At 32.9% G+C, this 25262-nt stretch overlaps 1 protein-coding gene and 1 long non-coding RNA gene across 6 annotated transcripts in view; both read right to left on the reverse strand.

Annotated features, from left to right (window-relative positions):
* pcx (pecanex) overlaps positions 1 to 23316 on the reverse strand; it is a 53375-nt gene extending 30059 nt beyond the window's left edge. For all 5 annotated transcript variants that reach the window (XM_066296843.1, XM_066296842.1, XM_066296841.1 and 2 more), the window contains exons 1-11: positions 22803 to 23316; positions 14629 to 14789; positions 10602 to 10771; positions 10326 to 10547; positions 9520 to 9966; positions 9040 to 9162; positions 8724 to 8968; positions 8327 to 8672; positions 6781 to 6976; positions 6566 to 6720; positions 6357 to 6506 (exon numbers count right to left, since the gene is read on the reverse strand). In XM_066296843.1, the coding sequence (XP_066152940.1) occupies positions 6357 to 6506; positions 6566 to 6720; positions 6781 to 6976; positions 8327 to 8672; positions 8724 to 8968; positions 9040 to 9162; positions 9520 to 9966; positions 10326 to 10547; positions 10602 to 10771; positions 14629 to 14789; positions 22803 to 22973 (2386 nt within the window). In that variant the 5' untranslated portion in view covers positions 22974 to 23316. The remainder of the gene's footprint in view (positions 1 to 6356; positions 6507 to 6565; positions 6721 to 6780; positions 6977 to 8326; positions 8673 to 8723; positions 8969 to 9039; positions 9163 to 9519; positions 9967 to 10325; positions 10548 to 10601; positions 10772 to 14628; positions 14790 to 22802) is intronic.
* LOC136347146 (uncharacterized) lies at positions 19215 to 22796 on the reverse strand. The gene is made up of 2 exons (XR_010733453.1): positions 19517 to 22796; positions 19215 to 19452 (listed from the first exon to the last, which is right to left on the reverse strand). It is a non-coding gene; the product is annotated as an uncharacterized lncRNA (long non-coding RNA).
* Positions 23317 to 25262: the final 1946 nt, after the last annotated feature.

Here is a 25262-nt window from a genome sequence, read left to right on the forward strand (position 1 = left end):
ATAGGAAAGTACAAACTGTTTTCTCTAATCTTATTCAAGTAACTGATAATTACGGGCTTTTAACCTGTAAAAGAGCCTACAAATTTTGGAATTGAGAAAAGATATAGGGATTGCTTTGTAAAAATTGTTGAAAACGGCCTGCAGCACAAGATAGAAATGTTCAGTGTATTTCATTTAAACAAATGGAACTACATTTTTCCAGCTGCCGTATATTTTGTTATAAATTTATAACGTGCTTCCCTATATTCTTTACAACTTCTGCATTTTCACTTTCATCTCTATATTATTCTCTATGTCTATTACTAGAAGGAGTATGAAACGATAGGGGTTAAGTGGAATTTTCTATACCGTGCAGCTTTAAATTGTAACAACCTCTCCGTTCACTTTTTTACAAATTATTACTTCCCTACAATTCGAAAACAGGTTTGAAAAGTACAAAAAATAATTATCTTTTGACTTTCGGTTATTTCTCTAAATACTGCTTACGTTACCGTTGGCGCAAAAGGGCCGGTTCATTTCAATTAAGGCATGGCGGTCAAGTGGCATTTCAAATGAACCCTTCGGAGACCCCGTGTGCAAAATTATGCACATTTAGTTCCGATCTATTCTTTAAATGCAAAATAAAAATGTCTGGCACTCACACTAGAACGGCATAATTATGAAAGTCTTATGTTTAACGAGGCGCAGTGGTATTGTCATCTCAGAAGGATTATGTAATAAACAGGCTTAGTCGGCTTTAGTTGCCGCTATTCGACATCTGTGCAAGGTAAGTGTTGCACAAACCTTCGATAATCCTTGAAATATAGAGAAATACTTTCCTGTAGAGATACAAGATACGGGATACGACAAATGTTCCCGAATTTCAGAAATTTCATCAAATTTTAGAATACGCCTGACAGGGTGTCTACCCACGTGCATGATTATGCCTAATTGATTTCGATGTTAACTTATTTCAGGAAAACTATACGATCCTGAGAGCGAAGGTGTTTCCATACTTCTTGATGTGCTCGAAAATAATTCAAGAGTCGAGTTAAGTGACGATGAAGACGGCGAAGTAGATAATCTTGATTTTCAACCAAAAAATCATACAATCCGAATAGGGGCTGGTGACGTCTGCCCCAACGGTACAGAAATCATCGAAGAATATTAGGACGATGACCGCGAATTGCGATTATCGTTATTTATGGGGCCACCAGAAGAAACCTTTAGTGGTTTCATTATCAAAAAGGAGTTCATAAGATGGCTTTCCCAGAACTTTTAAGTTCCACAAAACGTGAGAATGAATTAATCCTTCAAAATTATGTTTTGAGCCCTTTGCAATATCTTCAAAGGTATAAAGGGTAAAATTTAACTTGAGACAATATCTCGAATAATCAGCACTTTTCCAAAAAATGTCTATTATGAAAATTCAATTATTCCGCGGGGGAAATACATTGATGTTAAGATTGGCCTGGTCGAGGCATGGGGAGTAACTTTGAATTCTTAAATGGCATCTATCACTTTTATTGCAGATTCGAATTCTACGATCAAAAATATATAGAATTTCTATGGAATTTTTTTCTCATTCGTAATAGATGGCGCTGCAATCAACGAAATTTAATGTTCCTTTCGCTCGTGTAACCTATCGGAATGTTTGATGAAATCTGCTTTCAAAAAATTTTTATTCTCACGTGTTGTCGAAGATAAACGAGAATAATACATTTTTATTTGATTACGTTTTTGGTTTAAACGTATAAAAAAAGAAATAACTTGAAGGAACGACTAATTTCACTCAGTTCGATATATTTTCACACTTCGCCAGATTTCTTCTTCTGGGGCTATCTCAAAGACAAAGTTTATGAATAAATACCAACGACACGAAGAGAGTGTAATTGTGTGTATCGGAAATGCTTGTGCCGAAATTCCAGCAGACACACTTCTCAGTGTTTCCAGTCGTTTGAAATGCGGATTAACAAGTGCATTGAAATTGAAGGCCACCATTTTGAATACTCACTCTAAAAACTAACTGCAAAACGTATTTGTTTATATTGATTTTTAAGCAGATTTTATCAAACATTCCGATAAGCCATAAGCGAAAGGAAAATTAAATTTCGTTGAATACAGCGCCATCTATCACCAACCGAAAAAAATGTTCTAGTCAAATTCTATGTATCTTTTGCCGCAGAATTCGAAACTGCAATAAAAAGTGGGGAATGCTATTTAAAAATTCAAAGTTACCGCTCATCTCCTCAACAAGGAGGGGCGGAAAAGCACTAATTTTAGCACCATTGTATTTCCCCCGCGGAATAATTTAACTTTCATAATAAGCATTTTTTTTTCATAAAGCGCGTATTATTCGAGATACTGAGATGTATTATGTTAAATATTACACCCTGTAAAACCAATTCCAAATCTGAAAATATACAAATAACACTATCTTTTTCGCTGCTATGCACATGGAGTTTTAGTGAGTACAAGCAAGAGGCAATCAAACAAATGATAAGTGCGAGAGAGAGGGAGTAATAGAAGTGATAAAGAGGAGAATACCTGAGGCGGTGGAGGGAAAAATTACAATGAGGAATATGAGGGTAAATAGGAGTGACACGCAGGCAGTTACGGTTACGGTGGGAAAAGTTTGAGGGGAGAAATTATTAAGGGAGCCATATATTAGAATCGGATTTTGCAGGTGCAGAATGGAGAGGAGGATAGAGATGGGAAGGTGTTTTAGATGTTGGAGGCTTCACCATCTGGCAAGGGACTGCACGGGAGTCGATAGGACAAAGCGTTGCTTTGCGTGTGGGGAAGAGGGACACGGAAGTAGGGAGTATAAAACGGAGAAGTGTGTCAACTGTGGTAAAAACGGACACAGAACAGGGTCAGGAAGGTGTGACAAATTTAGGAGGGTCATCTGAAGGGCCAAGAAGGAAGAAAGGAAGAGCAGTTTGGCTGCCCCGCCTCCTAGAGGAGTAGAGTAGCCAATTGAAATCCCTCCCCCTCCCCTGCAGTAATGCTTTTCGGCGGTTCCGGGGGAGATCCAGGGTAAAGAGGAGAGGTTTTGTGTGTGGTTAGACGTCCCATTCTGGGGTGAATCCCACATAATCACTGCCGACAGACCATCAGTCAGTGGTACCTGTGAAGGTTTTCTTTCCCTATACAAAACAAAAGCTGGATTAGCCAGACAAAGCACTGAGCGCAATCCCTCAAAGCTAGAAAATGAACTGGAGGAGATTGCGAATTTGGGAAAAAAGTTTGATCAAAATCTAATTAAAGAATAGATGAAAGAATGGGTAGTACGTGACAATGCACTCAGCGATGAATTGACTGAGGCTGATATCATTCAAGAAATTGATGACGATTCCTATTCTGATAGTAATTCTGACGATCTTTCGGAAATTCCATGTTTGGTGGGAGGTATTGACGCAGTGTCACTTTTATTATATTTGTATTACTTCGGCAATACAAAATAATGTTCCTGAATATCGAATCTTTTTTCTGCAAAAATTGCTGGTCCAAGTCGAAGATGCCGCGTTTAAAAATAAAAACGAACAAAAAATAAAAGTTTTTCACCAACACCTCAAACAAAAAGTCATTCTTAATTACATATTGACTTAAGTATAGGTACGTACGAACATACTTGACTACACCATTGATATTTTTTTAATTTTTAAGAAGATTCATATTGTGAATCGTATATGCCACATAATACATAGATGTGCGTAAGTACTAGTTTAAAAAATTTATGTATATCTTGATAAAATCAGATTAATACATGTTTAGTAAATATGCCTTTTTATTCTATGTTCATTAATCCGAATTAATCGATAATCTTAACCACGCCTGGACATGTGGTGTTCGGATTAAAGAAGTTACACTGTACTATGTTCCGATTTTCATGTTGCACGTTTGAAATATGACATTAGGTCCTAGGTCAAATATGTGCTAGCACGACTTTGATAATGATCACAGAATCAAATAACATGATTTTGCATGGTTACAAAGGATCCACTACCAAAGACATGTAAAATCAAATATACAAATATTTCACTTATTAAAGTAGGTGAATAACGTCTTATTCAATAAGCATGAATAACATTTAGTTACCTAAGCTTGAATAAAAAGTTAACCTCGAACTTACCAAAAGGAACTGAACAGTAACAAATACCATTTAGATTAATCATCACCACAGATTATAAGTTTTAAATAAGACAAGTCAAATTAAGTACAATGATCAAGTAACAATCACTTACTTCATATCAACCTTTTAAAATTAAAATACGATAGTGATCGTATAAGAAACTGTTATTCCTCAGTGATTAATACTGGTAATTCTCAAAGTTTTTCGCATTTTTTGCATAGTATCATTTTATACACTTTAGTTATGCACATTTTCGTTTTTAAAACAATTTCTTTCTAGGTTCTGAAGTCGGTAACAGATTTGTCAACGAATTGTTAACTTAATAAAGGCTGAATATTATTCTAAGTTAGTTTTAACTGAGAATAGTGCGTAATTTGACCGCTCTAATAACCCTTACTTCTTTTTACAACTTGTTTTCCAAGAAAAAAGCGACGCTCTTTCCATTATTGACGAGTATACCTTCCGAATGGTTTAAGTTATGGTAAAACGACGTGTCCTTAAATAAAGTGAGGCATTTCCTAGATATAAAGTAATTAAATTTAAAAAAAATAATTTTGAAAATACTGTAATTTCTTTTATTGTCCAAAAAATGAAAATCCACTGAACTTTCCTCGAGATATCGACAAAAACCATTAAATGGCATTACAACAAATAACTGCAGGGAATAGATACTCTTTTTTTGACCTATTATAAGCCTCTAGTGACACTGATATACAATACATATATTTTTTTTTCTCGATTCTAAAGCCTCTCAACATCCATTAGAAAAGGAAACCCTTTTTATGTGAAAATGTTTTTTTTTTACAATTAGTTGACTGTTCAGATAAAATAGTTTCTACAAAAATATCTTCAAGATAATGAAATCATGATTTACATGATTAGTAGGAGCAATGACTTCGCTAGAAGAGGGTATTGAAATTTTGTGCCTATAACAGTGGTGAAAATGACGCTATACAGGGATAGCTACGCAACCCTTTCATTATAAAAATTCTGACTTCTTACTATCGTAGCTCAATAAAATTTAGTTTCAGCCTAGAATCGATTTCCGTTTATATCGAAAGTAGCTACCAACTTCGTTATGTTAAATAGAACCTTTAATTTTTTGGCATTTTCGGATTTCTCGTTAAATTCTAAGACTTAATACCAAATTTAATTGGAATACGATAGTGAGAAGTCAATTTTTTTTACTGAACGAATTGCGTGGCTAATCCTGTACAAGACGTCCCTAATAGGATATCGTATTCCCTTATTACGGAGAATATACAAGTTACGTCAAAAAATGTTCTACAATACTGAAATGGGTTTTAAAGGTTTTTTATTATATAACAACTGGAATATGTATATAGGGTGTATGACTTTTGGGGTATAAACATCAACTTCGTTATTTTAAATGAAAGCCCCTTTTTTTGGTATTTTCAGATTCCTCATCATATTTTAGAGTCATTTTATGTAAAGTATCTTATATTTGAAATGTATCATTTCTCAGTTATTTCGGAAAATTCGAAAATTTTGACGCATGCACGATCCCACGGAAATGGATGCTTTGCCCTTACCGTTGCGAATTTCGGAATAAGTCTTCTGGGGCTACAAGAAGACGTAATAAACTACGTTTTGGCTTATTTTAATTTGAGAAAGCCTTTTACAACCACCGAAATATGCCTCCAAATTTACATTGTCTCAAATGTCAATAACTTACTCATTTTACATAGAATTCCCTATAATTTTTTCGTCAAATGATGCCTAACTTAATTGCCTACAACTCCGCTATATACGTCTTTATATAAAAAAAGAATAGTTTACTGAAAAAATATCTTTTTATTGAAAATCTTTGGGCTTTTAATGTAATCGCAATTAAATAAGCTTTGAAACGGCGGCTAAACGGTAAATGTAGAAAAAAACAAATATATTTTTGTATAGAACTGTTACTGGTTTTATCAGTTTGTTAAAATTAGAAACAATAATTCATTTCTTTAATATTCCTCATTTTCGTACATTTTTAATGGGTATTGATTCGAGGCCGATATCTCGCTCGGCTGCTATGCAATCCCAAACTTTTTCCTAACCATAAATTATTATTTAAGATGCACTGTATTTAGAGAAAATCTTTTAAAAATAAACTAAAATACAGTTTTAAAGTTAGCTGAAAACTGAAAACCATTTTTATTATGTACTTTAATACCTTCTATTTAAATTTAAAAAAAAAACAACAAATTACTACCAAACCCAGAAATAAAAGACTTACCAGAAACCCAACTAGCAGTGAGTAAATCTCTTCTAGGATTAAGAAATGCTGAAAGCAAAGGAGGGGCCGGAGGCAATAGAGTACTTAATTCATTATTTGACCCGCTTGAGGAAGCTTCTTCGCTCTTTAATTGAGATTGTTTCAAAGCATCTTTTAAAAAAGAAGGAATTTTATAAAGCTTGTCATATACTCAAATACTAAACTCGCACCTTTTTTTGGTAGAGTACCAGAATCTTTTTTAGAAACCGATGCAGCTCCTGTGTCCAAATCTTCACAACTCGACCCAGGACTGCCTTTAACACCGCCCGTTTGAGTGACTTTATTCTCCTTTAAAGATTTTTGTTTTTCGGGGTCTGATTTGCATCTGTAGATAATTATTTATGTCAGGTGTAAACAAAGACTGGACGTATTTTCATATTCATACCTACTACACGCTTTACACTTCTCCGATTCGCTTTTAGGTGTTTTTCTCTCGTGTTCCTTGTGATAACTGGACAAACGTTTTGGAATTGCACCTAAACTACGAACCGCCGGTACGGTTTCTTGGAGAACCTTACTGACGTCCTGCTCTAACGATACTGTTGTAGTACTGGACCATTCGTTGTCGACTTTTAATGGTTCTGAAACAATATATCATATTCGTCTATGAAAGGTTTTTTTTCTGTCAACGGTCATATTCGATATGCCTCTTAAAGCATCCAGTACCGGAATATGGCTAGTTACTTTGGTACCAAGAACGTAATACTCAATTTTTACGCCAAAATTTAAAAGTTTTAACTCAAAATAAGATAATGACTTAATGATATATTATACAGGGTCTTTAGGGTATTTTAATTTCATTTTTAGGGGTGTAATTAACCACTTCAAAAAAATCGACTAAACCAAAAACACCATAATAAAAGTTTCATAATAAGAGAGCTATAACGTTTTAAAAACTTTACCAATTTTTTGTGTCTCCATGTATTCACGAATTATTCATCAAATGTAGCAAGCCTGGCTACTACAAATCGTTTTTAACATATGTATGTCACGAAATATCACGTGTTGTCATTCAATACATTGCTTTGGTTTTGCAAATTAATTTTACTAACATTACTAACGAAGGTCTAAACCAATGACTCCTCGGGCTAATTCAGAATGTCCTGACATATCGTTAATTTATGTGAAGGCACTGATGGAATATATCGGATAACCGTAACCGTAAACTGTTAAAAAATTTTTCATATCTTGTAACATCAAAAAATACTTATAATTACAAACACAATTAGTATTCATAAGAAAATATTGAATGTCCGGCTTTTTTTTTAATGATTAATAACCCTTTAAAAATATAATTACAAGATTTCAAACACCTGGTATAATAAGTAGGTTACCAAACGTGAATGAAGTTTACATACTGAGTTGATGATGCGAGAAAGACACGTCTGAAAAATTAACATTAGTTATTTCATCGACATTTTGTAGATTTGCTAATTTATGATAAATCCTTATTATTATTTCTTTTTACATTGTCCCTTCTTATATTATTAATTCCTTCATGATGCAATTATACATAAATTTAATATTATACGGGGCGTTTCGGAGGTTGTGCAAACAATTTGGATAGAATCTTAGAATAGAATTACAAGAAAATAGCACAAACATTTTAATGGTAGTGATATTAAAACATTTTTGTTAATAACAGACATAAAACACTAAATATTGAGGGGGGACTTGAGAAAAGTAGTATTATTCTATACCTAAATGAAATATTTTTTAACAAGGCCCGGATATTGAATCCAAATCAAGTTAGCCATAAGACAATCACACCATAAAATTTCATCTAGCCATCACCGTTTGATTAATACTCCAACATTAATCAAAAAGATGCGATACTGTATATTCAGACGTGCATTAAGCTCAGAGTAACGCAGCGCCTATTAAAGTTTCATCCCAAATTGAATTTCTAGAAAGATGAAAAAGTAATTTACCTTTTCGATGTGTCAAGCGATTACCTCCCAAACCAGAGTCTTCGCTTTCGAATAGCCAGTCCAAATCCAGGTGTACTAAAGATGAAAAATTACCATTTCTAGGCGCTATAGTGTCGCTTTTCCTTCGTCTATATTTTTTAACGTTCTTCTTCCTAACTATGCTGGGTCCGTTGATATGACGACAAGGCAAATCTGACGTGCTTGCACAATTGGTAGCATCATTGCCTTCTAGACCTGTTTTTTCGGGATGTTTCAACATTTGTAGACTAGTGCTGTTGCCCACTGCCCCCTGAACCTCGCATGAGTCATTAAGAGCCAAATCTGCCATCTTCATTTTCATGCTCTCCTACGATTTTTAAGTTAATATTCTTCAAGAACTACTTTGAATCACACTCACTTGAAAATCGTCACTAGAACAGGACAAGTTGGAACATTCACTTAATTTATTATCACTCATATCAACATCTGAAATATATTCGGATTTATCTTCCAGAGAAGTTTCGACTACAAAAGAACCGGGAATATTTTCGCGATCCTTAGTTCGGGCATCCCGCCGTGAAGATTCTTCGGACTTTCGACTTTTGGAAACTGAATAAGGCACTTTTTTAACTTTTTCGAATTTGACATAGAGCAGTGGACTTCCTGCATAAGAGTATCGAATTAGTGTTATTAATTTACTAATTTACCAGCAACATCTGGAACAAAGAAAATACCTTGAGTGGCGTCATCAAATTCCGATTCCGACCCCTGAGCTAAAGAATCGATATCTGTGTCGGGACCATGCGACGTTTGGTGCTCATCGGATTGTTCTGCTATTGGATATACAATTTCGGAACCTTAAATGAATAATAAAATATACTATAAGTGTAATTCCTCATATCCCTGTCTCCAATCATATTTTTGACATACGTATATTAAAGACAGGGCTATCGACCAAACCAATAATATATTGGGTATCTAATTTAAAAATTTATACTTTCTTTCAGCAACTCTGAAAACATTATTTTTTATAAAATTAACCTTAAATTGCTCAAATCTAAATAAAAAAGCGGCTTGAAAAGATTGAGTGGGAAAATATTTACAAATACTTTTCAAAAAATCACATTTGGGAGTTTATGTGTTCATAGTATAAACATTCAAAAACCTGCACTGATTTGACTGTAATGAAAATCCACAAAGAATATTTTACTTACCATAATATCGACACAAGTTTAAATGCTGGTTTCTCGTCAAACTACTACTAGGCGGAGGCAAAGGATTCTTGTTATTTTTGCATCCAATAATTTCGAGGCTATTTGTGTTGGCAGATATCGTAGGAGGAGGACAACACGTTTCCAACGCTGCTGACCTAAACCTTCTTCCATCTTTATCTGTAGGTTTCAAATAGAATCCTTCGAAATTCAGGATTTGATTAGGATTTTTGTCTATGTAACCTAATTCAACACTACATGTAGGTTTTATTTCAGCTTGCACTGCTATAGGAAGATAATTCAAACTACTATTTGTAAAATTTGAGTGTCTCCGACCTCCTTTCTCTAAATGAATGACCGACATGGATCCTTGGTCAGAGTCTACACTAGCGAGAGATGGTTTTAGATCTAATATTAATCCACTGTCTTTTTCTTGAGAATCTGCGGTTCCTAGACGAATAACAAAGAAAATAATTTAAAAACATCCATCTACAAACCTATAGTAAATTATAGCAAAAAAATGTGTTCCAATTTCAATCCTCACAATTAAATAAACAACAATTAACTACAATTAACAACAAGTAACAATTAAATATGTATATAAGACAGAAGATAAGAATGTAAAAACTAGTTCACTTTTCATTACATTTTTTGTTTTTTTCAAAATCCATATTTTCATTTTGCCAACGTTCATTAGACACAAAATCAAATATTTGAAGTTTTTTAAATGAAACAAAGTCATTACTAAAAACAGAATTTGGAACGCTATAAAACATCTATTAATTCATGTTAATTTTGTGTTGAAATACCTTGTTGTTCCAATCGACTAAGACCTTTGACTTCGTTCCCATCGAACTCATTTAAAGCAGAAATTACTTCATTTTGCATTTTTTCTTGTTTCGACTTCTGCATCTTTCTTTCCCTAGCATGAGCAACGGGAGAATAACTGACTGCATTATTCTCAACCTTCCTAACCTCACTGGAATCACTGCTACCAGTAGAATCCTTTCTATGTACATCTGCCTTCAAATCTGCAATCGCAAACATAATGATTTTTTTTTTCAATTATTCAGCATTTTCCATACCGATAGTACTAGAAATGTTTCTAGTTTCTCCTACAGCACCTTCAAGCTGTTCAGACTCTAAACTCTCTGTGCTAGGCCTTGTATTCGTTCTGTTTGCACGTACACATTGCAGCTCAGATGCATTGTGGGTTTTGGATGACAAATCTTGCAATTCAATTGCATCATCTGATCTAAACATACACAAAAGGTTACGATCCGCCATTCAAATTTTATAAACTAAGTAATAAAGAAAGTGAGGCAACGAAAATATTACTTAATTTTGACTAAATACTAACTCAAAATTTTTTTATAGACTTTGAATTTTTAACCAAAGGTGGAAAGCTCTTTGGGCCCAATATTCAGTATGCATTCAACAATTCAAATATCTGTTCAACAATTTGGGATACATAAGGAACTCTAAAATATTTTTTTTCAATTGGGTATACTATTTTCTACAAAGTTAATGCCACGATCTTATTTCTGCAGTTCTAATTAGAAAATAAATTTTTCTGAACTGATACTTATATTCATTTCGACTTAAAATACAATTTAATGTCACAAACTAAAACAAGGGCAAACTAAAGCTAAATAAAACCGACACTGACCAAATAAAAGAATGCATACATGACTACACTCAATCATAACAACGGAATATATCACTAGAAAAGATACAAAAATAAATGTCATTAATAATAGAGCAATACACCCGCATAATTTAAAAAAAAATTTTTACTGCACACTACCGAAGTTTATACTGAGACTTATTAAACACAAAAGGAAGCTATACAGACTCTATACACAAACACAAGATCAAAACTTAAAAGAAAAAAAATATATTAGGAATTTCATTAAAAAAATTGAGTCGACCAGAAATTTGTGGGGTACTATGTAAATAAAAATATATTTTGCTATGAAATGAAAAATATCAGGGGGTTACTATTTTCATGAGACCACTGCAGTCTGCGTGTGTTTATCGATGTTTCAAATATTTCTTTTCATAAATTAAGATAAAAAATTTCATGAATTTCTCATTTGCAAAATTTGGGCATTGTCTCTATTGATTATTTATTCGGGTGAAAAACATCTGCATTCCCTGGTGACACGAGATTTTTAATAAATTGGAATAGTACATACGTTATAGAAAGATCTACAATGCTCACTATAGGGATATCCAAATTTGTAATACAGTGAAGTCGAATATAACGACGACGAGGGGACTGAGTAAAAAGGGTCGTTATATCCGGTCGTTGTTATATCATAACTTGTTTTTTTATGGTTAAAGCCATATGAAAAAACAAAAAAATTCTAAAAAAATTAAAAACTAACAAATAAATAATAAAACGCTAATAATTTAATATAACTTTCCCGTTTATTTATATTTATGTATATATGGTATGAACATATTATTTATTTAAATATTTTGTAATTTTTCTTTGCTTACTGTGTCAAAACTTAAAATAAATCAATTCAATTTTTTTGTCTATGGAACTGATTCATTCAGAAACCTTTTGTTGCTGGAATAATTGTTAAGCACAAAACTGTTCAGGGTTATAGGGCTTCTACAATTGATAATCGCTCAAAATCTTCACCACCATCAGAGCCTTCATCACTTTCATCTTAGATTTCTTCAATGGTGAGCACTTCGTTTGCAATTTGCTCATCAGATAAAACACCGTTTATTTTCAAGCGAAAGTCAACGTTTGCAAAATCAGCCCATGTTTCATTTGACAATGTAAGGTTTTGTTTTATCATAGCAAAAGCCACATTATTTTGTTTTCATAATCATTATTTATCCAATCTGCCTCAGCTAAACAAAGATTGTCCGCCTCTTTAAAGTTTTCGGCTACTGGTGCTAGTTGTAAACCTGCACGTCCAAAACAATTCGTGATTTGTTGGGGTGATATCATTTTCCATGCTGTAGAAATCGTTGATATCGCATCGTAAATATTAATAGCACGTTCTTTGTGTTACTGATTGTTTTCAATAATATTCATTAGCTGGAGTTTTTTTTAAATAAACTTTCATTGATCTTATGGTACCCTGATAAACCAGCTGCAGAACTGATGTGGTATTTGATGGGATATATCGAACGTTAATATTCTTTAAATTTGACATTCTTGGGTGCGTTGGACAGCTATCTACCAAGAGCTAAATTGTTTTCTTGTTTTTAAATACAGCGTCCCAGTCTTGCCAAATTTTTATGAACTGGTCTGATGCCATTTAGATTTTTTATTAGCCATATAGAACGCAGGTAACGAGTTAATATTCTTAAAACAACGAGGTATTTTTTATTTTCCCGTAAAAATCAACTTACGTTTTGCTAATCCTGTCATATTGGTAGCGACAAAAAAAGATTTTTTTTAAATTATTTTTCGACCTATGCGTTTTCTCCTTTAAATTTCAGTGTATTCTTCGAAGTCATTTTGTAGAAAACACCTTTTGCGTCTGCGATAAAAATATTATCATTCTGTTAGTTTTTTCGAATTTTTGACCAGACAACCCCTTTGAGACCATTTTCTGTCACTGCAACTGATACCTTAACAACTTTAACCACTAATTTTTTCATACACAATATTATGTCTAACATTAACTCAAACAAGCTGAACTTTAACAATGAACACAACCTCTAATTTATATAGTTCTTATTTGTAACTCAGGAATTTTCCCAATAATTCGTATTCTGTCTGCTCTTCTATAAAAAATTAATTTCTTTGAGCCATTTACCGACCCAAAATTCAAATAAAAATGTGGGCACATAAAAAGCTCAGATTCTATGGCTTAAATCAACAGACCCCTTTGTCGCAGCTTCAGTTGCTTAGTATCGGCGCATGGCTGAAAGAAATTGATTTTTATGTATTTATAGTACTTGCAATATAAAGTGGACCTTGACAGTATTCAGTTCAGAAATTCCGCTTAAAGAAACCTAAACTTATAAGAAAAGCGGTGTTTTAGCAGCTTTATATACAAACTGCAAAAAAAACCACGACCATACATAGATGTGTCAAATATGTGTATTAAAAACACATTTTCTGAGGTTTTTCTGTAAAACCGCTAAATGCATTGCTTTTAGAAAATGTCGATCGCTCTTCGAATGATTTTACAAAGAATGCCAGCAGTGTCGACTTTATAGGTCAATTACTCGACTGCATCTTGTAGCGTCGTTATACTCGGCTATCAACCATCAAAAATGTCCTTTTTGCGGACGTTTTTACAACGGAGTAAATGCAAATCCAACCAAACGTTTGAATTTCCACCGCTTTATGCGACTTGTTAGAACCGACGTCGTTATTCGCGACTTTCACTGTAGTTTTACGATTGGTTAAATTAGAAAAAAATTGTGCATTCTGCATTTATTACAGATCCATCTTGAAGCTGACACAGCTTCCAAAATAACGAAAAAAACTGAAAACATGTTAATTAAAAAAACATTACCACGAACACTCTAATATGGTTTTTTATGAAACTTAGTTCTCATATTTTTTATGATTTCGCTTCGAATAGTATTGATAAATAACTTCTAAACTATCCAGATTTTGCACACCGATAGGCATTTTTTTCCTTTGCACGTCGTATTCTAATTTTACATTGTTATTATTAACGAAAAAGATTACTTTACACAAAAAAGGAACTCGAATTAAATGAAAAAACACAAAAAGTAATTACTGAAAATGTATATGTAATTGGTGGATAATGGTATAAATTTCTAATATGACGTGTATAAGAAAATAAAGTTGTCTGAGAGTAAATGCTAGATGACGTAGAAAATATCTACCAATGGCATTCAAAAAATTGGAAAAAATTATTAGTAGTCGAAGTTTCATCAAAATCGTAATGGTAATGGTCCTGGTATATTATTTTTTAATTAACATTGTTTAACTTTTTTATATTTTAGGAACCATCACACATTTTCCAGCAATTTTGTCCTAACTTAACAGACTTCGTAACTCTTACCGTTTCGGATATTCTAACATAATTTCATATTGAAATCAAATATTACTTGTCTATGCCTAACTTACCTATCTTACTAAAGATACAAGAATATTCTTACCTTTTTAAATTACTTTGATCCTTGTCTTCGATGGTTTCCGTTATGCATTCCTTGGTGTCATAAACGTAGTGTAAAAAATAATTTCCAAATTTGAGGCCTCCAAGACCCACAGCCACTATGCAACAATATATGTACCATATAACTTTTGTAGGAGGGAAATACTAAAATCAATATATTACATTTAAGTGACATTAATTGATAATTGAATTTCCCTGAAGCTCAGGGTGGTAGGATCACAATTCAATACAAGATTTAATCCAAGGGGAGAATGATATATAACACAGAGCAAAATAATGTTCTAACATAAAATTTATGCAATGCAGGGTGTCCTGAATGTAAACAGCCACTTTTTAAGCACCATATAATTTATATTGTAAAATAATACTATTTTACTAAACGAGGTCTCCCATAATGAATAGTAAACAACTGGGTGATTTTTTTCGAAGGTTAGTGGAAGGATATCGGGAACTAGCAGATTTGCGCAGTCAATTAATTGGACACAGAGTTGTTGTTTGAGATGATCAATTGAAAAACTTTTCTTCTGCAATGATTAAAAGAAGTGAACGTGGAGTAATGTGAGTATTGAATACTAATAATTTGATAATAAAACAAATATGCATTAGTTAAAACGAATAACAAAGATCGTCAGGAGATCGAGTATTTAATTACCAATTTAAATTCCCACCGCTTTGTGGTAAATTTGATTTTGTGAATTATTACCCTTGAATCTATTACAGTTGGGCAATGGTTATAAACATCAATTGTATATATATATATATATATATATATATAATACATAAGTCTGATTTCAGACGCTTCCACGTTTCGCAGAAATAAAAACAATGTAAGGTATGTTTCACATTTTTTCGCGTTTCGCTTCACCTCTCAGCTTTGGTTCAGATGTGGCGACTCTGGTGACTTTTGACATTAAGTGTAACGTGGTTGACGTAAACTTGAGGAGGGAGGTTATTTGGGCCTCTACTTAAAAAAATAAATTTTCTTCGAATTTTAGGTTTTATTCCAAGCATTCAAACCCGAAAATTTCTTCCATTCATAATTCTTCTACAAAATCGTTATTACTTAAAATTTTTCGATGATATTTTGTACAGGTCCGTTTTGAGAAGTGGCCAATCCAGTGGCGTGCACAGATTTTTTCAAAAAAAATCGCTAATATGATTTATTAAAATTTCGCTCCTAGAAACTGTCATAGTAGGCCTTGAATTTTATGTCAATCAGGCTATTTTTGCTGAAAATGTGCAGTTTACCATGCTCCATAATAAAAAAAAATCCGGGCTAAATCGCACAATCAATAAAATTTTTACAGACTGACCCCAAAACAAATGGGTCACCGTGTGTATTTAATTTTAATTTCTACTTTGGGACACACTGTGTGCCCAAGCCTAGCAGTTGCACCACAGTTTTTGTGACAAACATTTTTTGAAAAAATCAGTAGCTCTGAGTTCAGCATTCATCCAAAAAAAGTAGACATCATGTATGACATCTAGCCTAATTACAAATTAAAATTGATAAACCATATATCTTTCAAAAATGTAATACGTTTTGAATGCAGTTATTTAGTTAAACGATATCTGGGCCGACTTAACCACCATCCCAATCATCTGGCCGTCAATCTGTTGGATTCGTCACAATACACCAACAGACTAAAAAGGTTCAACCCTCTCGAAGTTCCGGATAGATCTTAGGGCAGAATTATTGGGAGCTTGAATTGTCGAACTTCCTATACAAATATGTAATCTAATTAGTATATGTAATTCATCAAATATTACTAAATGTCCTGTAATGACAGATTGTAATAAACATTTATTCAAATAAAAAAAATAAAAAATTTAGTTAACCACTTGATGAACCTTTTTTAAAATCGTTACACCTTCCTATACCTAAATGTACAGGTTTTCTTCGAAAAATAAGATTTAAGAAAAGGCAGCAAATTTTATTTTTGATTAGTCATATGTTTATCTCTTATTTCGAGTAATAAAATATGTGGTGTTCTATTTAAATTAAGCAAGTTATTTCCTTTCAAAAAGAATGCAATTTTCATGTTATTTTTTGGACGCACTGTATGAGATATTTCAATTTTAATAATTCTGGCATAAAATACGTCTCATATCTAAGGTTTGGTATGAATTTCGATTTACTCCAGTTTAAACTTCCTTCAAAACAAAGTTTTTAAAATTGCATGATTTTTTTAAAAAAACATAACTTTGATATTTTTCACTTATTTAGAACACCCTGTATAAAACGAAAACAATTTTAGAATGTACCCATAATCGAGTTCTATATAACGCAAAAAAAAAGAAATTCAAAATATTAAATTGTTTAGCCGTAATCTTCCGAGACCGCACTAAATGACCACCCTGTATATACTTAGAAACAAAAGGGTACATACATACATCTACTGTCAAAAGAATAATTGTGTAAATTTTTGACAAACATTTATATGGCCATTTATACATGGAGTTATAACAATAATAACACAAGCCATACGTGTAATAGCCATTCTTCTAGCTTTAAATATAGGTCAGCTACTTTTTAATTATATAAGGAGAATCCCGATTAGCATAAGGGATCATTTTAGTCTCTGCTTTCAAGTGCTGCATGGACCTATGATTTTATACTTTCGAAATAAATAAAGTTTTTTTGTAACTTAAAATAAAAAGTTAATAAAATTAAACCATTCAAAGAACGAAAAACACCCAATACATTCGACATCTCCTATCTTCAAGTAATGAAATAAACACAATAGTAAATAAACCAGCTTTTTACAATGTGTATACAAAACGTTAGAACCTTCCTTCCACACAAGTGGAACTTTGTTTTTACCCTTGTGTTACTAATTAATTATTGGTGGTTGTTGTTTATTTACGAGTGTTGTTTATTGGATGATTCAGCCAAGTTGTGATGGTGATGCGGCCAACAATGCGGCTGGCGATGTGTAATCCCTACGGCCTAGCACTTTTGGATAATTCATTCGATTTGGCGAAAAAGCGAAATAAAGACATGTAGTGGAGATTCTGTGTTTTATTTCGTCTAAATTGTAACACTTAATAAAGTAATAATACCTAATGACAGTCTAGTTCAGTAGATTTTGAGAAATTTATAACGGTTATTTTTCGTATTTTTACAAAAATGTCTCCGAAACGTAAATAAATTCCAATATGTAATTAAACATTAAAGTTATAATGCAAAGTTACAAAGATGGCATATCGCTGAGTCGAATTGGTAAATTGCTAAATCAAAGTGTGAAGAAACCGAGAAAAAGTGCCATCCAAAATCTGTACCGAGTGTCGTAAAGAAAAATGGATTTAAGAATCGAATAGCCAGGCGAAACCTTCCATTAGTGCCAAAAATCCTAAGAAGAGATTATAGTGTGCCAAGTAGTACGTCAGGTGTGATGAACAGTTTATTCCTAAGCACTTTTTAGTGATGAGAGCTAATTTAACATTTTCCACAATGATGGAAAAGGTCAAACTTGCCAAATACTGCATTATAAAAGCGTAATTTGGTAGGAATCGCTAAACATGATAGTGGAAACATAATGATGCGGAGTTGCATGCCAGCAGCTGAATTGGGCCCAATCTCGTATTTATAGAAAGCGCCATGGATTAATTTGACTATCTTAACATATTAATTAAAACCCAATCTTCGAGCTAACGCAGAAAAATTGGGTCGTAGCAGGGCATACTATTTCCGACATGATAACAACCCTAAACATTCTGCTCAAATAGTAAAAGAATGGTTGTTATTTATGTTGTATAATTTCCCTATGAGTTGCATACCCCGCCCCAGTCTTCTGACATTAATTTCATGGAATATTTATAGTGAAACCCCCTCTGTGAGGGCGCAATCAACTTTGGAATTTCAAATCGGACCATAAATCAAGCGACCTTTCATTTTAAAGGTTCATAAATAAAAAGGTTAATAAAATTCTCTTTAAGGTAATCCCCCAAATTTTATGCATATATCGTATATCTTTGAATCGTACGGAGCCTTTGTGCCACTGTATCTTGTAACCACTGCCTAGTGGGAAGAAAATAGTGTGGTAAAGCTCCATCTTTTGAAAATAGAGAGATTTACTTCTAAGACGCTATTACTAGTCGCTTCAACTTGATTGTCTAAATTCGTTATTAATTGATTTATTACCCCTTCTAGTAGATTTAAGTAGAGCTCAACAGTAACATTTTCCTCTATGAATAAAGGACTAATAACGGCATTCCTTAGGATACACCTAGGATACTAATATATTTACTTTTTCTGGATACTATGTATTACCTTCTCTAGATAGTAGGTAATTTTCATTGCTCCAGTATCAACAATCTGTTTGTTAACACGTGTATTAAGGAAAAACGTACACTCATCATTAAATTAAACGTTTTATAAAATATGTCGGTTGTCATTTATAAAATACACAGCACATCAAAATTAACGCATATTTTAAATTTTTACGTATTTTTGTTTTTATGATTTTAGAGTAATATTTTACGCTTACTAACATAATATGACCATAATTTTCAATAGATCTAACTTGACGGCATCAATAAGGGGTACAATTAAATGAATACACGATGTACCAAAAATTACATAATTTTTATTCCTTAATTTGTACAAACAAGTGAATATTTAATAGCGTGTATTGCCCCCTCTTGCTCTGATTACTGCTTCACACCACCTTAGCATACTTGAAATTAAGTTTCTAATGTCAACTTGATTAGTTTGATCCCATATTTCCGTGATTCTTAACGACAGCTCATGGTAAGTCACTAAGAGGAACCTGCAATGCACTAACTTATCCACCCATGTTATATCCTAAAAATTCAATGGGGTTCAAAACAGAACTTCTTACTGGCCAGCGCAACGTCTAAATTTTTACCTCTCTGAGGTAATTTCGTACTACTCGTGCCACATGTGGACGTTCATTATCGTGCATCAATAAAAATTCCTCACCGAAAAATGGGGAATAAGGAACTATACGAATGAGCTTCCAAAATGTCTGTTATGTATCGATGGGCTATCATAGCACCGTTCTGAAGCACAATTGACCTCGTGCGACCTTCCAAACTAATGCCTCCCTATATCATAACAGATCCACCTCCATAGCCGACAGTTCCGGCAATGTTACACTGAACGTATCACTCTTCAGGACATCGATACACTCCCTATGACAATAATCACTAAAAAAACAATATCGAGACTCATCCATAAAGAGTATGTTCTCCATTGACGATCTCTCAATTTGGTATTCTCGAGCAAATTAAAGACGCTGCCTTCGATGTTCTACGATCAATAACAGACCGCTGGCAGCCCTATAAGGAGCAATTAGGCTTTCTGCCAACCTTCTTCTCACCGTATTTTGACTGATACAAAAGTCATGTCGACAAGAAAACTCCTGCTGCAGCGCAGTACTTGTAATGAACCGACTTCGTAAAGTTTGCAGTCACAAAAATCCATCAAGATTATTCGTTGTCAACCTTTGTCACCCTTGTCCAGGATTTCTTTGATTCGTACCAGTCTCCCGAAACCGTGCAGGTGCTCGTGCGGGGTAGATTGTGCTATTCCCAATCGTAGCGCAATTTGAACTTGTGGCAAACCTACTTCCGCAAATGCCATAGCAGCTGCACGTTCTTCCACCGAAAGATTTCTCCTTTCCCGGATATTTTGGGCCATTTTTTTCAGGAACAAAATGATATTCACAAAATGCACTAAAAACATACCCCAACCGAACTTTAATGAGATATATAACCTTCAAGCCAAAATTGCCAAAAGAGCAATTTTGAGTATTTTGTAAACAATTGTTATTATCTTATAAATAAATATGTAAAAAATTAGGAAAACGTTTTGAGAGTGATAAAGAAATAATTTTTGAACTACTGAGGCGCATTATAAAAATTTTCAAAGGCAGATTTTTCAATTTTAAAAATTATGTGTTAATTTTATGGTGTGTTTATGTCATTGGTTCACAAAATTGAATCCTTCTGTAAAAATCGTCGTCAAAAAGTTGTTGAAGGATTTGCATTTTATATAAGTGAAATTTACTTAGTTTTTGTGCTTTTCTTGCCGTTTCTTGAGACATTCCCACTCAATGTGCAACAATACGAAAGGAGCTGGTTGGTTCAGCAATGATAGAGCTTAAGACTTAAATTTGAGCTGTTTCGTTTAAACCACGCATACACACTCTTTTTTTGTTGACAACGGAACCAGTTTTAGTAAACTTAACATTAGAATTCCCATCACTAAAAATTATTGCGCATCTTCCACATTCTCTATAGATGAAATTAATCTCGGTTTTTTGTCGAAACGTGTATACGATTTTCGTAATTAACCTTATAAACACAAAACTTTTAACTCGCCTAACAAAAATTACGATAACAAATATCTAGTATTTTAATAAACATATCAAGAATTCTACCATCCTTTTTTGATCCAACAGTCTTATTCCTACTGTTTTTCTATAAATAGAATGTTTAAATAAATGCATTTACAAATTCAAATAAACAAATAAAAACCAAAATAATCATTTGTTGTTTATACAAATCTGCCTCAATATTTGGAAGAATTGACGAGAAAAATTACAGATGCGTGAAGAGAATTTTTTATGAATGTAAAGTAGAATTTGAAAATACACATTACTACTATTTAGAAAATAATGGGTAGCATTTTGAATACTTAAAACGTTAAGAAACAATTTTTCTACAATACAATTGAAATTGAAACTTTTTTACAGTTTGGACATTAATTTTCAAAAACCTTTCAATGAATAAAATGGCACATTTGCAAAGGTAATTGAATGACCTTTCAAATGAAGTATAATTAAACCTCTCTTCTCATTTAAGGTTTTAATTGTTGTTTCCACCTCTTTTATGGGGTATGTGCAATTTAATAAAAAAATGATTTAGAGAATGTCTTCCTTGATAATAAAATTAATTATTGGTGGTTTAATTTTAAGTTTGGTTTTTAGAAAAAATCTCAATAGTTCTCTCTAGCAACTAGAATTTGAAATCAAAAATTTACATATTACTCTAACTGAAGCTCCACAATACTTCCAAACCTAGAAATATGAATGCATATCTCATCATTTATATTGCTTAAAATATCAAATTATTTAAATACAAAGTCAGAGATTTGTAATAATGTTTTAAAAATACAAGACTCTTAAGCAATTTTTTTAAAATGCAGTACTTGCCAAAATATTGCCACATGAAGAAAAGTTTTTACAATAGATGCTATTTTAAAAAGGGTAACTACAACAAAAACTTATAAAAATCATATGAATTTTCAATAAACAGCACTAAGAGTGATAATTAGATGTTTAATTATCAATAGAAAGAAAATTAATCGTGAGCTTGAAAGACTTTTTACAAAACGCATTATGAAACTATGACAATTTCCTTTAGCACTTACTATATAATAAGATAAATAAAAAAATATGCTGTACACATAATTTGTGGTCCACCATGACTTAAACGAACTTGGACAAGGACAGAGATCAGGGAAGAGGTGATAGGAGTCAGAAATGGTATCATAAATTGTGACTGAAAGTTCTGACAAGGAATCAAACAGATTTCTGCAGATTTTAATGCAAAATCACTGGAGCCAGAAAGTTCAACAACTTTCAATATACTTTTTGCTATAAATTATTGGTGCCAGGTTATTGATTCCTCAAAACTTATCCTTCTCTATACTATGTAAAAACACTGATGCTAGTCCATTGGCACAAATAATTCATGCATGTGTAATACTGCTTTGGGTGCAGTTTTTCAAAGTCATGATAACTTTGCCAACAGATAATGTCTATAAAAATAACAAAATTACAACATCACATTATCCAATTCCTTCCTTCATTTCTATAGAAACAATTTTTCTGATAAATGTACCACAGGTTTAAAAATCTGAAGCGTAAGGCTGTGCATAAATTGGCACCGTTCAAGCAATAAAGCCTTGTGTTAATTTCCCGGTGGCAAAATATTCATATTATATTATATTAATATAATAAACATTAAATGATGATCTGTTACAGTGTAAAAATGTTTATTTAAACTGCATTTTAAGAACTCTTTGGGTGGCATTGCTAAAAAACCATAACTTGCATGCTTTCAATGTAATTGATCGCTTAATCAAACATAAAAAACAAGCCAGTGAATACTCCTGGACAAACTTACCACATAACAGCTAAATGGCAAACATAGTAGAAACAACCAAACATACATGTGGAACGTATTGCAAAACACATTTTGACTGGGATCGTAAAACCAACCACCAGTAATGGAAGCCCAAACCCCTTGCCGTAGGATTTCTAATATTTGGGACCCCATGGATTGCTCTTCCCACATATTAAGTGTCACACATATCCATTGATGTCTCCTCAATCGTCTGCACGGGAAGACTTGATTATTCCAGGGCAATGTAAAATAGAAAAGTCTTCAAATGTTGATTTCACTCCAATTTTAGGTCAATTTTAGATTGTTGGTAAACTAAGTGAACAGTTCTGTTTTCACATCTAATTGCATATTAAAATTATTGTAAAGTCAGATTTCTTTCTTGGACTAAACTTTAAAAGCACTGAAATTTAGGAACTCGAAAACCGTAATACACCACACTTTTAATTTCTTTTTACAAACTCTCAAATTGTTTTAAATTTTCATTGTTTCTTTTGATACAGCACTAAATTTACCCAATTTGTCCTTGAAGTCAGCTGTTCTTGACGTTAACAGTTGACGTTGAACTGAATGACAAGAAGTAAGCTGTCAAAATTGAGGAATTTAGTTCGATATTTAATATTTAACCTCAATTAATCCCAGATATTGTGGATAAGGCAGTGATATCTTTAAATTTTGTAAAATTCACTATTGCAGTTCTTACACATCCTCGCTCAATCTTCAGATAAAATGAATTAGGTGTTTTGCTGGATTGCGTGGTTTGCAGCTGCGTAACGGTCCCAAAATAAAAAATCAAATAATTGGGTTTTTATTCTTGTTTTCCTTAAAGAATGTTGGCTTTCGCACTGGACAATGGGTCACGTCTTTTGTTCTGGACACAAACAATAAAATTTCAATGAAACGAAATATTTGTTAAGTCTTCACGATTGCAAAATTTTTGAGAAAAAATGAATCTTCTCAGAACATTGGACACAGGAGGTACTGCAGATACACATAGCTTTGAAAGTTTTGCATCTCCTGATTTTTCTGTTTTAAAATAAGTTCACCTTCATATTTATGGATTATCATTAACTACGATATTTTTTTCATATCAATAAACCATTTTTACATGCTTCTTAAATTGTCACATAACGCAATTTGAGGAAACAAATCTTAAGTTACTGGAAATTAACAAATTTTTTTAAATTAAGAAAAATTACTGAAAAAAATTATCAAAATTTAGAATTATTAAATTCAAAAAAGACCTTTTTTCCTGTATAGTTTTGTGCACAATTGAATTTTAGTAAAGCTCTGAAAGTGTCGAAAAAGTCGTAAACCAAAATAAATCAAAAACTGTTGGGAATCGGCAGTATGTTGTATTACGAAACTTATGTTCATTTTCAACAAAAAAGAACATTTTTATTAAAAAAACCGCTATATTCTATTTTAAAAAAATAATAAGTAGGCGTTAGTTTACGATTTAATTAGAAGTCATATTTGAAAATACTTTTACTATGACGAGTTTTTTCCATAAAACAAAAATACTTTAAAATAACCTTTCATATACGAATAGTGTCAGCTCCCAAAGACGAACCTCGTATACACTTAGTAATTCAGCGAAATCCCACTGTTGCAATACCAGAACTTTAAAGGGAAGTTAGACAGACATCCACTTGGAGTTGCCATTTCTTGTTCAACGCCTAGAAGACGAATCATTCAGCCTAGTATTGCGATATCGTGGGCCGATAAGCGTTCCTTGGCTACAATATCAACACAGACTCCTCAACTAACCTGAACAGTACATACTCTTACTCGAAAGGTTTTTTGCACTTCTTTCTAGTGTGACAAGAACTTGCTTGGTAAATGATAACCGCCGAATTCGAGTTTGGAAAGACCCAAGAAGAGTTGCTCAACTTGTCTGCACTCCCCCCATGTTTCCTTTAGTGGAAGTGCCTCATTTTGAGTTGATATAATGTATGAGAGGGGTACCGACTGAGTTCATGTTCAAGGAACAATGATAGGCGATAGATACATTAGGGATATTCTGAATCCATGTGTCAGACTATGGCAAGGGGTTGTTAGTGAAAAATTTGTCTTCATGGACGACAATGCCCGTTCTTATCGTACTACGGCAATAAATGACTACTTTGAAAGTGAGGAAGTTAACTCTTTAGATTAGCCTGCTCTGTGGCATATGGTATATGTAGTTGAAATGAACCCTATGCAACATGCTTGGAAGATACTTTTCAGAATAAAGAATTCTTGAAGACATCCCCCCAAAACCATCCAGGAGCTTGTTATTGCTGCTGCAGGAGACTGGTAGCATATTTCTCAAGATCTTATGGCTAACTTTGTTCAGAGCATATAACGTCTTCAAGTTTATACTGACTCCAGAGGTGAAAATACACGTTATTACGAGTAATTCTGCTGCTTTAACCATTTTGAACGAAAATGTTTGTTTGTTCTCTTTAACAATTTTTTTAT

Source organism: Euwallacea fornicatus, chromosome 26 (genome assembly GCF_040115645.1).
Source record: "Euwallacea fornicatus isolate EFF26 chromosome 26, ASM4011564v1, whole genome shotgun sequence".
Lineage (NCBI taxonomy): Eukaryota > Metazoa > Arthropoda > Insecta > Coleoptera > Curculionidae > Euwallacea > Euwallacea fornicatus.